The sequence below is a fragment of the Staurois parvus genome, unplaced genomic scaffold (assembly GCF_062004578.1).
Source record: "Staurois parvus isolate SC_StPar_1 unplaced genomic scaffold, SC_StPar_1.0 ptg000512l, whole genome shotgun sequence".
Lineage (NCBI taxonomy): Eukaryota > Metazoa > Chordata > Amphibia > Anura > Ranidae > Staurois > Staurois parvus.
In genome coordinates this window covers 33,174-49,837 of record NW_028318308.1, presented here as the reverse complement: position 1 = coordinate 49,837, position 16,664 = coordinate 33,174, and the positions used below count along the sequence as shown (strand labels likewise).

Genomic DNA, 16,664 nt, shown 5'->3' with positions numbered 1-16,664 from the left:
CGGCTTCTGTGACAGCCGGGTGCCCACAGCGCATGCGCAAGAAGTGCTGTGCTGTGTGAATGGCCCAGCGTCTTCTGGGACCTGTCATGTGTCCCAGAAGACGCCGAACCATTGACAAAGCGCAGCGCTTCTCGCGCATGCGCAGTGGGCACCCGGCTGTCACAGAAGCCGGCGCGGGAAGAAGCCGGTGTGGGAAAACTGTACAGCACTGGACCGAGGAACAGGTAAGGTCCTGCAGGAAAGAACAGCTGAGCAGCCGGCCCGGTATTCTTACATGGTGGCAGCGGCGGAAATACTGGACCAGCCGCTCCATATTCGCTCCATAAGTTGTACTGACATTTCCCCCCCTTTTTTGGGGGGGGGACAAAAAGTGCATCTTATGGAGAAAAAAATACAGTAATCTCTTTTAAGGATTTGGTTGCATTTCCCACAGGCATGGCATGCAGTACACACATTCATTGTCCAGAAGATAAACAAATCACAAAGTGCAAAAAAAATCACTCCTAATGTTAGAAGTAATGTGTTTTTTGGCAAATAAACTCATTGATCTTTTTAATACGTATAATAATAAAATGTACATAATGATCTATTGTGTGTTCTATGGCTACTTTATCATGTCTCAGTTGTAGAATTGTAATATTTATTTGCGCAATGTAATAATTGGAATTCTTCCTATATAAAATTTACATAACAAAATATAAAAGTACATTTTTTTTTTATAAAATCTTGGTAGACTTCCACTTCAGGTGGAGTTACCAGTTGCAAGGTGTACTTAGAAATGAAAATTCAGCATCTGTTGGATGAAATTGAATTGAAATGTGTCAGCAGCTTACATACCTGTAGAGCTTCACCACAAGTAGTAAAATCTATCACCTCCATTGATGTCAATGATTTTAGAACGATCTTTTGGATTACCTGTGCCTGGGGCATGCATCAAAACACAGAAATGTCTCACTAAACCCTTAAATGTCACTTTTTAATCTACGTTTGCACCTTGTAAACACATTCTAGGATACATATTGCTTACATAGTAATACAAGTATGTCATTCCTTGTCTTGTTACGTCTAAGGAAAGCTGTAGTGTCTCGTAGAACTCCAGTAAGAGGTATGACATCAATCCTGATATCCTCAGACTGTCAAATGTGGGGTGCTGTCTAAAAGCAGATATCTCCAGAGGTGTGTGCCTTAAGATAACTGCAGTCCGGAGTGTTACCCTCTGACTGGAACTTTCTCATAGAAGAATGGGAAGGAATAAGTATGGAATGTGGTTCTTGTTACACCCCAGTGCCTTGTTCTTGTTGGTCACTTGTTATCCAGTCTTCATTATCTGACATTCCTTCCAGGTTCATCATTTGGGGTTCTGAGATGGACAAAAATAGTTGTAGAGAACAATGAAAACAAATGCTGAGACCTGCTTGGTGTCAGCTGGATTCAGATAGATCTCAGATAACACTCAGCTCTTTGCTGTGCATTGTATGACATCAGATCCCCAAGTCCCCTTCTCCAACTAACAAATTTATGTGTAAATTCTGCACTTTGAAAAAATGTAGAAAAAAGAACTGCAGGTAAACAGGTACAACTCATGTAGGAGAATTTGTTTCATCTCTGTGTATCACCTGAGGCCAGTCACTTCACTGGGTATATGGAAAGGTCTACAGACACTAAGTTAAAGTTACGTGTAAAGTGCTGTGCAAACTGTTGGTGTTATATACAGCAAATCCCGTGTAATAATAATGTTTAACCAGATATATAACATACAATAACCAGGAGATGCGAGTTAACTGCAACTCATCCCTTGTAGCATATAAGGATCATTGGAAGAAATAAGAATGGGATTTTCTAGGTGCATTTCTAAATTCAAAACCATCAATATGGCACCTACTGGATATATACACTGCTCAAAAATATTAATGGAACACTTTGAAAACACATTAGCTCTCAGTTGGGGAAAATATCGTGCTGGATATCTATACTGATAATTAGAGATGAGCGAATTGAACTTGGCGAAGTGGAATTCGTTTCGAATATTAGGAAAAATTCGATTCGCACCGAATCCGAATTTTAGCAAACTTCGGATGCACGAATCTAATTTTCCCCGATCAGCCGGCAAAAAGTGTCACCGCAGAGAGCTCTGCTATTTCTGACAGTTCTCTGACAGTTCCTTCACATTTACAGCGGTTGAAACATTGTATCTATTTGTTTCCATTTAGGATACAGATGTTTTTATTCGGAAACAAATAGATACAATGTTTCAACCGTTGTAAATGTGAAGGAACTGTCAGAGAACTGTCAGAAATAGCGGAGCTCTCTGCAGATACACTTTTTGCTGTACTGGAATACTACTTCTTCTTTTCATTCTTCTTCTTCTTCTTTTCATTCTTCTTTTCATTCTTCTTCTTCTTCATTTCATTCTTCTTCTTCTTTTCATTCTTCTTTTCATTCTTCTTCTTTTCATTCTTCTTTTCATTCTTCTTCTTTTCATTCTTCTTTTCATTCTTCTTCTTCGTCGTGCCCCGTGACTGCCCAAATGAGTGAAGTGTGCGGTGATTCTAAGATCAACGGCACTCATCTGCATGTCATACTGACTGACAGTATTATTTCTCTTCCCCAGCAGACTCCAAGGGCATTTAAATTAAAGGTACAGTGTTCTGCACTAATATAAAGGCTCTCTGAAGCCTAGAAACCCTTTTAATAAGTTAAATTTGCAGCGAATAAATTCGCATTGAATCAAATTTCTCCCGCAAATTCGGCGAATCAGCCGAATCAAATTTTTGAATAATTCGCTCATCTCTACTGATAATGCAAGGAGTACCAGGATGAGCCCTGCCAGAGCCCTACAAAATGACCTCCAGCAGGCCACTGGTGGGAATGTCTCTGACCAAACAATCAGAAAGAGACTTCATGAGGGTGGCCTGAGGGCCCGACGTCCTCTAGTGGGCCCTGTGCTCACTGCCCGGCACCATAGAGCTGGATCGGCATTTGCCATTGAACACCAGAATTGACAGGTCCACCACTGGCACCCTGTGCTTTTCACAGATGAGAGCAATGACACGTATTGATGTGCCATCCTGGAGGAGATGGACTGCCTGTGCAAGCTCTGTAGGGCCCATGTATGGCCTCTTGCTACCAGTAGTGACACTGACCCGAGCCAAATGCAAAACTAGTGAAAAACAATCATAAAAGATGAGGAGGGAAAGAAATGTCAGTGGCCTTCACCTGTAAAACCATTCCTGTTTTGGGGGTTGTCTCATTGTTGCCCATCTAGTGCACCTGTTGTTAATTTCATGAACACCAAAGCAGCTGAAACTGATGAACAACCCCCCTCTACTACTTACCTGACCAGATCCTCTGCTACTTACCTGACCAGATCCATATCCCAGGAGTGTCATCGACTTGATGCTAGACTCTGATTGAAAAATGTACCTTTTAATTTTTTTGAGCTGTGTATTATGGAATTGAACTAGTTGTCTTTTAGAATTCTTTTATGCATTGTTCAATATACACTGTAATATTGTGATTGATGCTTAGTGTTGGCGTGTAACTCATGCACCTAGAAAATCCCATTCCTTTTTGTTTCAATAATCCAAATATATAACAGTTCTTGCCAATTGTTAGGATTCCTGTTACCATTTCACCTAAAATATACCAGCTGCACCCTACATTATTAGGATACTTTCTATTACTGTCACTGGAAATGACTTGTGAAATGTTTGTCTATTCCATCAGTATTGTTGGTTATGTGTTAGAGAAGACACTGGTAGCTTGTGATGAGGCAGAATACTGTTACTTTACTTATGTGGCTTAAGTTGCAAACATACAGAACACATTTTAGCAGACATCTTAGGAGAGGAGAGGGATAGAGAAGAGAGGAAGAGAGAGAACCAACAAGTCTTACACATATGCACAACTAGTGACCTTAGTGTACAGTGCCATCTACTGGTCAAGTGATATTAACACAATAATAACACAATACTATATACAGTACATTATAGTACATGCTGTTGCATTCCCAACACCCCTTCTCAACGGCATGTGCATAATTATATGACATTTAGTCTCTTGTAGAATTATATTGTAGAAAACAATGACGTTCTCTTGGCAAAGGTTTGGTGAGTGCGTCTGCAGTCATCTCCTCTGATGGGCAGTACTGGATGTCGATAACCCCTTGTTCTTGCATGTCTCTGAGCAGATGATATCTTACATCAATGTGATTGGTTCTTGGGTTAATCTTCTCAGAGTGTGTAAGCTTTATGCATCCCTGATTGTCTTCCATGATGGGTGTGGGTTGTGACATATTCAGTCCCATGTCTAGTAGAAGTTGACGAATCCAAATGGCTTCTTGACATGCATGTGCTGCTGCTATGTATTCCGCTTCAGTTGAAGAGAGTGCAACAGTCACTTGTTTCCGATAGTTTTGCGACCGGGAGGGAGTTCTGTTAGTGACCAAGTTTTATTTTCCTGAAGTGATTTTATTTCTTCTTCAGCTGCTTTTCTCCACTGATCGGCTTCCCTTCTCGGCAAAGTTTCTATGTCTTCCCAGGATGTTGGCTCCTGTGTTTGATGTGTTTTAGCAGCGTATGATAACCTGCGGGGTGGGATCCCTTTTGTCATTCGAGAGGATCTTCTGATTTCTTGTTGTTCAGTGGGTTCTATTGGCTCGTTGATTGTAAGTTCCACTTCTTGTTCTGGCTCTTGTCCTGCTTCGCATGGGTCAGTGTCTCTTGATGATTCAGCGCGTAAATCCTCTCCACATTTTTCAAGAATTGTATTATCTGGTGCTTCACTTTCATCAAAATAAACACTACGGCTTACTGTGACCTTGTTGGTCTTTGGACAAAGGATTCTATATCCCTTACTCTGCTCACTGTAGCCCACCAGAATGCCTTCTATGGCTTTGTTCTCCAACTTGGAGCGTTTCTGACTTGGAATGTGGACATATGCTTTACAGCTGAACACTCTGATGTGTCCTACGTTGAGTTTTGATCCATTCCACATTTCATATGGTGTACTCTCAATAGCTTTTGATGGGAGCCTGTTTTGTAGGTATGTTGCAGTCATTATTGCTTCTCCCCAGTATTTGTTAGGCAAGGCAGCGTCCGAAATCATACATCTGGTCATTTCTACAAGAGTGTGATTCTTTCTTTCCGCTACACCGTTTTGCTCAGGAGTGTATGGTACAGTTGTTTGGTGTATAATACCTTGTTTCTTTAGGTATGATTCCATCTCTTTATTCATATATTCCCCTCCATTGTCAGTGCGTATTATTCCAGGTTTCCTTTGAAACTTGTTGCTTGTCATGGCTACAAAATCTTGAAGTTTTTCTAATGTCTCACTTTTGTGCTTCATTAGATACGTTATTGTGTACCTGGAATAATCGTCGATGAAAGTCAGTAAATATCTGTTCCCGCCAGGTGTGATGTTTTTCATTGGTCCGCACACATCACTGTGTATCAGTTCCATGGGTTTAATGGTTTTACTCTGACTGGTCTGTGGAAGAGAGGTTCGGGTGGCCTTTGCTTTGATGCAACACGTGCACTTGCTGAGTGTGTGGCGAGGCAATATTTTCATGTCTTCTGATAGACCTCTCTTTGCAAAGTCCTTTATAGCTTCTGGGTTTCAATGCCCCAATCTTCTATGCCACAGGTGGATGCACTTGTCATGTGGGCTATGAGTTGCCGCATTAGCCTTCTCACTTTCAGTGACGATTTTGTACAGATGTTCATTTAATCTTCCTCTTGCTAGGATTTGCTTTCCATTTTGAATTGTGCATTCATTACCTCTGAACTGGACAGCAAGTCCATTGCTTGCAAGGGTTTTAACTGATAGGAGGCTTCCTTCTAGACTTGGAACATATAGAACATTCTTTACAAGGATGCTCTGCTTGCCCCCTGATGGCGTTTTGCAGTTCAGAAATCCCTGACCTTTACCTTCCGCTGTAATACTTTTCCCATTTGCTAGGAAGACTTTATCTTTTACACTAAAATAAATTTCTGTGAAGAATGTCTCGTCGCTTGTCATGTGACTTGTTGCCCCTGAATCAATGTACCATCCATGTGAGGTACTATTCTGAGTCACTTTAAAAGTACCACTCCATGATGCACTTTCATTTTCTTTCATGACCGCTTTAGCTCTTTCTCTTGTGGGTAGCTCCCGCTTTTGCTGCTCAGCTTTCCAGATTGAACAGTTCTTTTTCAGGTGACCGGCCTTTTTGCATCGAATACATACCCTGGTTTCTTTGCTTTGTCTTCTGCCTTCATGCACCTTCAGAGCTGCCTCTGGTCTCTCGTTCTCTTCACTATGCAAATTTTCCTTTCTTCTGCTGAATTCATCAATTAATTCTCCCTTAACATATTCTAGCGTCAGTTCAGTTTCCGGTCTAGTTTCTAGAGCATTTATAAGGGCACTGTATGATTCTGGAAGGCTGCATAGAAGTAGTGCCACAACATGGTTGTCTTTTATTTCTTCACCTATTGCACCCAGCTGGTCCACAATTTCTAGCATAGCATTTACATGTTCACCCATTTCCGGCCCTTTTTCTAGCCTCATCTTATACAGTTTGTGCAGCAGATATAGTTTACTGTTTAGGTTTGCATGTTCGTGCAGTGTTTGTAATGCAGTCCACATACCTTTAGCTGTGTGTTCTTTCCTTATATGAATGAGCTGATGATCCTCCACTAACAGGCTTGTGACTGCTTTTGCTTTCCTGTTTCTCCTGTCCCATTCTTCCGGGTTGTCATTGGGTCTGTCCCATTCTTCCGGGTTGTCATTGGGTCTGTCCCATTCTTCCGGGTTGTCATTGGGTCTGTCCCATTCTTCCGGGTTGTCATTGGGTCTGTCCCATTCTTCCGGGTTGTCATTGGGTCTGTGTGTATCTAGTACCGGCCACAAGTCATCTTTGGATAACAGCATTTCAAGCTTAAACTTCCATAGCTGGTAGTTGGTATTGTTGAGCTTTGCTATTGTAAACTTCATATCTGAAGCACTGGCCATCTTTCAGTGAATTGGATACAGCTCTTGTTTCCTCACACAGGACCTGGCAGGATTGGAAATGCAGCACTTACTTGCTTGTAGTTTTCCTTTTTCCAGTGTCTGGAGCTGGGCCCATAACCTGTTGGTTATGTGTTAGAGAAGACACTGGTAGCTTGTGATGAGGCAGAACTATGACTTTACTTGTGTGGCTTAAATTGCAAACATACAGAACACATTTCAGCAGACATCTTAGGAGAGGAGAGGAATAGAGAACAGGAAGAGAGAGAACCAACAAGTTTTACACATATGCACAGCTGATAACCTTAGTGTACAGTGCCATCTACTGGTCAAGTGATATTAACACACAAATACTATATAGTATATTATAGTACATGCTGTTGCATTCCCAACAAATAGAACATTCTAATAGTTGTGGGTTGTCAGTGTAGAGAACTTACCCATATTTGTAGGGGTCCTATTCGCCTCTCTATGGGTTGCTGTACACTGGGATGTTGCACTCTGCAGATGAACTCTGACCTCTGGTCTTCTGCCAGTGTTGGGGTGAACACCAGGCTGGCTGTACAGCTGTATGTGTTATCTGACTGCCTCTGGTGTCCACTGATTACAGTCTTGTATTTATTGTTATCAACAGCCGCAAAATTGTCTGCCCCCTTCTTTTTATACCATCCCACAGTCAGTTCATCTGGGAAATATCCAGAGATCCTCACTTGTATTCTGGACTCAGTGTTGAATTTTAGGTCAGAAGAATTTAGTTCTTCAATCTGTGGGCGCCAAGGAAGATCTGGAAGGTAATTATGATTATTAGTCCAAATAAACCAAGTATTCTCCAGACACAAGGACATGTAATCATGTTCCATTCCAACAATGTATCATTGCTATAATGCCATCATGATTTGATGTTCTAAAGCCGTACCGATCTCTCACCAGGAACGTCAATGATACGCGTCTCTCTCATTAAATGAGGGCAGAAGAAATGCTGCAATCGGTTTTAAAGAAGGGAAGGTGACCTCTTTAGTTTCTCCTCTCCTGTCCTCTATACACTAATAAATATGTTGAGCTCATGTAATCTTTAATGTTACGAGGTTTGAATATTTCAGTCCATTACACACAATAGACAGAGGCAGGAACCACTGATATGTATCAGCTGATGACCACTGATGGATGGTATGATATGTTTACAAGGGGTGACATATCCTGATCTTCTATGTTCTGACATTCTAGCAGATGACTTGTTGTAACATTGTTGTAACTTGTAGCATTCTTCTTTGGCATGGAGACAAGTGACATCTTCCATGATCCTACACAGACATAATGTGACCATGCTGCCCCCTGACACAGTGACAAGCTGTGCTACTGTTGTTTTTGGACACGTGATGAGCTTTGTATTTTTAGGATCTTTTTCAGTATTCTGTGAAAGTAAATCTACTTGGTGTCTGAGCACCACAAACCACAAATGGGATTTATTTTTTATATTGAAAGCAAACGTGTCCATCCATACATGTCTCAATGCTTTACTTTGCTGAGAAATCACCGTGAAAAACATCTCCTAGCTTTCCTGGTTGTGACCATCGTAAGTCAGGGCAGATGATTCATGTAGCATTTCCTGGAATCCACCTGGCCCTAGCTCAGGCATGCATGCAAGAGGGTGTGTAAGCTGAGAAGCTCATCCTTCCTTTTTCCCTCCTGAAGACTCCTGGGATGTATGACATCATTTGCTTAGGCCTGAAAACCAGGAACTGAAAAAATGTAAAAAAAAAAAAGTTTAACCTCTTGCCGACCGCGCATAGCCGAATGACGGCTTCACCGCGGCCGGCCAGTTCTGAGTGGACGTCATATGACGTCCTCCCAGAACGTGCTCTCCTGCGCGCCCCAGGGGGCGCGCACCCGGCGATCTCCGTGATCGCTGTGTCCTACGGACACAGCTGATCACGTGATGTGGTGAAAGGCCGATCCCACCGGCCTTTTACCACGTGATCAGCGGTGTCCAATGACACGCTGATCACAGGGAAATGCAAGTGCCGGTTCTCGGCTGCACTTTCCTCACACTGTCAGATCGTGAGGAAAGTACTGCCGAGAACCGGCAGTTGTCAGAGCGGGGATCGGCACCGATCATCAGGGCACTGATGATCAGTGCCCTGATGATCGGTGCCCAGCAGTGACACCCGCAAGTTCCGCCCAGCAGTGCGCCCACTAGCTCCGCCCACCCGTTCCCAGCAGTGCCCCCACCTGTGCCCAGCAGTGCCCCCACCTGTGCCACTCTGCAGTGCCACCTGCCTGTGCCCAGAAGTGCCACCTACATGTGCCCAGCAGTGCCACCCACCTGTGCCCACCCACCTGTGCCCACCAGTGCCACCCACCTGTGCCCACCAGTGCCACCCACCTGTGCCCACCCACCAGTGCTGCCCACCAGTGCCACCCACCAGTGCAGCCCATTAGTGCTGCCAGTCAGTGCCACCAGCCAGTGCCCAGGGGTTGTGCCAGTCAGTGCCCAGAAGTGATGCCAGTCAGTGCCGTCTATCAGTACCCATCATCAGTGTCACCTGTCAGTGCAGCCTATCAGTGCTGCATATCAGTGCCGCCTATCCGTGACCCCTAATTAGTGCTGTCTATCAGTGCCGCCTATCTGTGCCACCTCATTAGTACTGCCTATCAGTGCTCTTTAGTGCTGCCTATCAGTGCCCATCAGTGCCGCCTATCAGTGCCCATCAGTGCCGCCTCATCAATGCAAATCAGTGAAGGAGAAAAAATACCTGTTTGAAAAATTTTATAAAAGAAACAAAGAAACTTTTTTTTTTTTCAAATTTTTTGCACTTTTTTTATTTATAGCGCAAAAAGTAAAGTGCCCAGTGGCTATTAAATACCACCAAAAGAAAGCTCTATTTGTGAGAAAAAAATGATCAAAATTTCATATGGGTACAATGTTGCATGACCGCGCAATTGTCAATCAAAGTGCGGCAGCGCTGAAAGCTGAAAATTGGCCTGGTAAGGAAGGGGGTAGAAGTGCCCGGTAGGCGAGGGGTTAAAACAATTTTTTAAAACAGATTTACCAATACTAGCAGCATAAGGACTAAGAGTCCGTGTTGATTGAGAGAGCAAAGTTCTGCTTTTATAGGCAGATAGTGGGATCTTTCCGGTATACAGCTTGTGTCCTAATTAAGAGAAGAGAGTATCTTATCCGGGTCCCCTGGAAGTAGCTTCAGTGCTCTACTGGACCAGTAAAAGCTCGAATCCTGGATCGTGTTTTCCATCCAATTCAAAGCACATGGAAAGGTTCATTGTCTCCTGCCCAATTTGGCCCAAATGTGTATGGCAAGATCATTATAATATAAACGCCATTGGCAGAAGGACTGATGTGATGGTGTACATACTCTGCGGAGTGAACTGTCATAATGATATAAATTAATTAGGTAAATAAAACTTTAAATAGCAATCTAGTATGCGGTTTACTGAAACAACACAAATTCTAGGAACTGGTTTTATTCTTCTGTTCGTATATTTCTCCGGATCTGCATGTGTGTAATAGTCCAGTCCAGCATTCCAGTCCAGCATTCCAGTCCAGCATTCCAGTCCAGCATTACAGTCCAGCATTCCATTTCTCTAACCTGAAGATGTAGTCTATTTCTAATACAAACATAACATTTTCCAGTTCATGTTTCAGTGGGGATTGCACCGTATAAAAGTAATGCCCGTAGCGAAAAAAGGAAAGGAAAATTAGCGCAGGGCAGGCATGACTAGGCCTAGAGTGGGAAGGAGAGTAAGAAAGGGTTAATGATGTGCCAGGGGGGTGTGGAAAAGGATAGATGGGTGTGCTGGTTGGTGGAGAGAGAGCGTGGGTGGGCTCTGCCGCACCTTAGGGTGGGGTGTCCCAGGGGGGGGAGGCATCATTTCGGACCTGGACGTTGGTGAGTGAGATTCCCTCCCGCCCTCCCCTGTTATAGGGAGTTTTTGTGTTCCTCTCGGGGGTCAGGGGGTTGTTTCGGTCTTGGGCGGTTGTTGGTCTTGGAGGCGGTTCTTATCTTGGAGGTACAGATAATGGTGTGGGACCCATCGGTGGTATGGGGGGCCCGGGGACATTCCAGTTAACCAAGGTTTAACTGGAAGGTGGTGGTGCTGCACTGCGGACGGTATGGTTGTCTCCGAGCTGGTTGGTTGCGGCTGGAGGCCTTTGTGTAATATGGTTGTCCGCAGGTGCATTTCATATCATTTTGGTGGGGTGCCTTCGAAGACCAACGACAACTCTTTATGTTTCTGTTATAAGGAATGGTTGGTGTTAAAAAAATGTTTGTTAATAAAAGGCCATGTTGGCCATTTACTCCAAAATTGGTGTCATGGTTTTTATTTAAGTATAGTAAGGGGGGAATTTGGATGACCTATCTCTGGTGCTCTAGTCATGTGCAGGAACAGTAGAATACGTCTTACATGTGAATGCCATTTTCATTACTAGAATGTAATTAGTAACAAGTGATCTAATCTGCTGTATTCATGTATTACCTGATTTCATCAATACGATCCTCGGAGGTTGTCTCACTGATTGATGCTCCCAGGTCACATAGACGGGAAAGCAGAGAGGTCGGGGCAATGTGCACACACTTGTGGCATCAAATGTTTCACCATCCTCAGACTTCACTGTTTGGCCAATAGTCCTGAGCTTGGTTTGTGATTCTCCTGTGCTCCATGTAATGTTCATCTCCGGAGGGTAGAAACTCTTCAGAGTCAGGGAACACTGCGCCTCTCCTGACCTACTGAGGGAGAATCTCACCGGCTCCATCTCCTGCGGAGCCACTAGACATAAATACAAGAAAGATTACCAGTTTCCAGTATCACAGACAACTGTAGTATATAATAAAACGTAGTTAAAGCCCAAACTCTTTTTTGTTTTGGATGAAGCTGTAAAGGGTTAGAATCTCTGGCAGGTTTTTGCATTGCAATATTTTTATTGAAAACTTTCATAGACAATGTAAAACTTAAAAGATTTGTACGTACATAGCATTGCACAGTATACATGACAAAAGGCAGGTGCATATACCGTATTTTTCGACGTATAAGACGCACTTTTTCTTCCCCAAAACTGGGGGGGAAAGGTCAGTGCGTCTTATAAGGCGAATATGGAGCAGCCGGTCCGGTATTTCCACCGCGGCCGTGTCAGAATACCGGGCCGGCCGCTCAGCTCTGCAGCGGGACCTTACCTGTTCCTCTATCCAGCGGCGCGCTGTCTTCCAGCTTCTGTAGTGTGGGCACTGGGCATGACAGCCGGGTGCCAAGTGCGCATGCGCAAGAAGCGGTGCTTTTTGTGAATGGTAAGGCGGTACCTGGGACACATGACAGATCCCAGAAGCCGCCGGACCAATCACAAAGCGCAAGTGCTTCTCGCTCATGCGCACCGGGCACCCGGCTGTCATGCCGAGCGCCATTACAGAAGCCGGGAAGACAGCGCGCGGCTGGATCGAGGAACAGGTAAGATCAAACAAAAACTCTGCGGAAGTAAGAGCGGGTACCTGTCAAATTCAGGTACCCGCTCCCCCCCCCCTCCCCAAAGGTCAGCAGTCATCTGTACTGTCCGCAGTCTCTGGTCATCCCTGTACTGTCCGCAGTCTCTGGTCATCCCTGTGCTGTCCGCAGTCTCTGGTCATCTCCTGTACTATGTCCGCAGTCTCTGGTCATCTCCTGTACTATGTCCGCAGTCTCTGGTCATCCCTGTACTGTCTGCAGTCTCTGGTCATCCCTGTGCTGTCCGCAGTCTCTGGTCATCTCCTGTACTGTGTCTGCAGTCTCTGGTCATCTCCTGTACTGTGTCCGCAGTCTCTGGTCATCTCCTGTACTGTGTCTGCAGTCTCTGGTCATCTCCTGTACTGTGTCCGCAGTCTCTGGTCATCTCCTGTACGCTGTCCGCAGTCTCTGGTCATCCCTGTGCTGTGTCCGCAGTCTCTGGTCATCCCTGTGCTGTCCGCAGTCTCTGGTCATCCCTCTGCTGTCCGCAGTCTCTGGTCATCCATGTGCTGTCCGCAGTCTCTGGTCATCCCTGTGCTGTCCGCAGTCTCTGGTCATCCCTGTGCTGTCCGCAGTCTCTGGTCATCCCTGTGCTGTCCGCAGTCTCTGGTCATCCCTGTGCTGTCCGCAGTCTCTGGTCATCCCTGTGCTGTCCGCAGTCTCTGGTCATCCCTGTGCTGTCCGCAGTCTCTGGTCATCCCTGTGCTGTCCGCAGTCTCTGGTCATCCCTGTGCTGTCCGCAGTCTCTGGTCATCCCTGTGCTGTCCGCAGTCTCTGGTCATCCCTGTGCTGTCCGCAGTCTCTGGTCATCCCTGTGCTGTCCGCAGTCTCTGGTCATCCCTGTGCTGTCCGCAGTCTCTGGTCATCTCCTGTACTGTCTGCAGTCCATTAGTTCAGAATTTTTTTTTCCTGTTTTCTGCCTCTAAAACCTAGGTGCGTCTTATGGTCAGGTGAGTCTTATACGGCGAAAAATACGGTACTTTGAGTTGTATGGTAATGGTATGCAAGCCCCCCAATGATACATTGAAGGTAAGTACAGTGGTCAGGGAAATATTGTATTGCACCCCAGACCATATGTGAGTTCCACTAACAGCTAGCTTTATGCACCATCAGCACACTGAGCTGCGTGGGGGGAAAAGGGGGGAATCCCAGATCTGGGAATGACCTTGTAGCCCTGTTTTTGAGCGAATGACGTGTAACTTAGAGGAAGACAAAACTAAACCACTTGCCGTCCGCCTGCTGTTTATGAACGGCACCCGCCATTTCTAGCTGGGCGCGCTCCCCTCCGGACACAGTGAAACACCGATCGTCAGACGGGACCTCTGTACGAGGTCCCGATCATGTGATCACGGATTGGCCAATCAGTGATCACATGCAGAGTAGTAAGGAAGATGTCATTTGTGACATCATTGCTTACTATGTGTGAAATGTGTGAATGATCACAGAGGTCACATGGTACAGGGCTATTCACAACAGCCTTGTACCATGTGACAAGCTGTGACCAATCACAGCTCACTCAGTAGTTCTCAATGACTGCAAGAATGCAGACAGAGAGAAGGAGAAATGATTGATTTTACATCCTATATGGGTGTAAAAGCAATCACTTTAAAAAAAAAAAAAAAAATGCTAGGGTGACAGTATGTATAAAAAAAAACCAAATAATATAAAAATGTTTAAAAATTATAATTTCTGGTTATAAACTAATTTGGCTTATCATTTATTTTTTACTAAAAAGATAACGGAATAAATTTTGGCCAAGATTTATGAAGAAAGATTATTTCTTTGCAAAATTTTATAAGAAAAACACTTTCAAAATTTTTGGACTTTCATTTACATAGCAAAAAAAATTAAAATCCCAGCGGTGAATAAATACCACCAAAATAAAGCTTTATCTGTCTCAAAAAAATGGTGAAAAATTAATATGGTTACTGTTGGATGACCGCGCAATTGTCAGTCAAAGTGTGATAGCGCTGAAAGCTGAAAATTGCCCGGACTGGAAGGGGGGAAAGTGTCCGGACTGGAAGGGGGGGAAGTGTCTGGACTGGAAGGGGGGGAAAGTGTCTAGACTGGAAGGGGGGGAAAGTGTCTAGACTGGAAGGGGGGGAAAGTATCCAGACTGGAAGGGGGGGAAAGTGTCCAGACTGGAAGGGGGGGAAAGTGTCCAGACTGGAAGGGGGGGAAAGTGTCCAGACTGGAAGGGGGGGAAAGTGTCCAGACTGGAAGGGGGGGAAAGTGTCCAGACTGGAAGGGGGGGAAAGTGTCCAGACTGGAAGGGGGGGAAAGTGTCCAGACTGGAAGGGGGGGAAAGTGTCCAGACTGGAAGGGGGGGAAAGTGTCCAGACTGGAAGGGGGGGAAAGTGTCTAGACTGGAAGGGGGGAAAGTGTCTAGACTGGAAGGGGGGGAAAGTATCCAGACTGGAAGGGGGGGAAAGTATCCAGACTGGAAGGGGGGGAAAGTATCCAGACTGGAAGGGGGGGAAAGTATCCAGACTGGAAGGGGGGGAAAGTATCCAGACTGGAAGGGGGGGAAAGTGTCTAGACTGGAAGGGGGGGAAAGTGTCCAGACTGGAAGGGGGGGAAAGTGTCTAGACTGGAAGGGGGGGAAAGTGTCTAGACTGGAAGGGGGGGAAAGTATCCAGACTGGAAGGGGGGGAAAGTGTCCAGACTGGAAGGGGGGGAAAGTGTCCAGACTGGAAGGGGGGGAAAGTGTCCAGACTGGAAGGGGGGGAAAGTGTCCAGACTGGAAGGGGGGGAAAGTGTCCAGACTGGAAGGGGGGGAAAGTGTCCAGACTGGAAGGGGGGGAAAGTGTCTAGACTGAAAGGGGGGGGGGGAAAGTGTCTGGACTGGAAGGGGGGAAAGTGTCTGGACTGGAAGGGGGGAAAAGTGTCCAGACTGGAAGGGGGGGAAAGTGTCCAGACTGGAAGGGGGGGAAAGTGTCCAGACTGGAAGGGGGGGAAAGTGTCCAGACTGGAAGGGGGGGAAAGTGTCCGGACTGGAAGGGGGGGAAAGTGTCCGGACTGGAAGGGGGGGGGGGGGGAGTGTCCGGACTGGAAGTGGTTAAGAAATACAGGAAAGCAGAGTGAAGAAAGTGAGCAGAAAGAGACCAGGGCAAGTTGTACGGGGGAGGGAGTAAGGAAGGATGGAGATAACAGAGGGTAGTTGGAATCGTCACAGACATTGTCGAGCAGAACTTTGCATTGACCTTCAGTACAGGTTAGGGTTAGATTGTCTCAAGAAATATTGAAAGATGCCCATTTTTTTTTTTTTAATTTGTTGGATAATTGCCACCAACTCTTTATTAACTAGGTACAGGAAGTTTTTTGTTCTACCCATGCAAGGTAAGAGCCTAAATTGGCTGAGATCGCAGGCCAGTGATTTAAGATTAACCTGTTGGCACCAACGGTACGCAAATCTGTGGCCTCTCAGCGGCGGGCCTTGACACAATTGTTCCCAATTGCCACATGCGATCAGAAGCCTTCCGATCATGTGACCACTGTGACAGCCAATCACAATGGTCATATAATCGTTGACCCCGCCCCACCTCCCAGAACCACAAACCCCTTAAAGGGTCGGGGACGCAGAGCCAAGGGATTAGGAAGAGCGCTGTAGTGGTGCTTGGGGATACAGGTCGTTAGAACAGTATATACTAAGTGATAGCCTGTGGTCCAAAAACATTTGATTCTATATATTAATGTGTCTAAGCAGTCATTTATATTTGGCTTCATTGAATGAGGAGTGCAGTGAACTGTGTGCAGTCATGTCCCAAATTCAGCCCACTGCTGCGACTTGAGGGAGCCCCCAAGCTCTTTTTCCCATTGGGGAGAATACGGAGGAGACCATAGATAGTCGCCTTCCTGAAGAAAGCCGTAGATCAAGGATACTATACCCTTAGCAAACGAGTCATGAAGGCAAATGCTTTTGAAAGAGGTGAGTCTGTATGTTCCAAAATGGGTTGCGCATGAATTGGATTTTGTAAATATCAAAACAGCTCCAAATGAAGCATGACCGGATGAAGAGTTTGAAGAGAAGCTGAGCATATCACAAAAAGGCCACTAATTTGTACTCCCAACCGAAGCTTGCTTTGTCCCACCAAATACAATTTGCATGGTTCTTCATAATCTCCTGGGGGAAGATGGGGTTGTTAGTAGGAGTCACATGGAGCATTTGGGGCAATACTGTCTCCCTT

At 45.3% G+C, this 16,664-nt stretch overlaps 1 protein-coding gene across 1 annotated transcript in view; it reads right to left on the bottom strand.

Annotated features, from left to right (window-relative positions):
- Positions 1–516: 516 nt before the first annotated feature.
- LOC149451861 (uncharacterized) overlaps positions 517–16,664 on the bottom strand; it is a 48,858-nt gene continuing 32,710 nt past the window's right edge. Inside the window, exons 6-8 of the mRNA XM_089690042.1 lie at positions 11,482–11,772; positions 7,428–7,771; positions 517–1,360 (exon numbers count right to left, since the gene is read on the bottom strand). Coding sequence (XP_089546168.1) covers positions 1,349–1,360; positions 7,428–7,771; positions 11,482–11,772 — 647 coding nt within the window. The 3' untranslated portion in view covers positions 517–1,348. The remainder of the gene's footprint in view (positions 1,361–7,427; positions 7,772–11,481; positions 11,773–16,664) is intronic.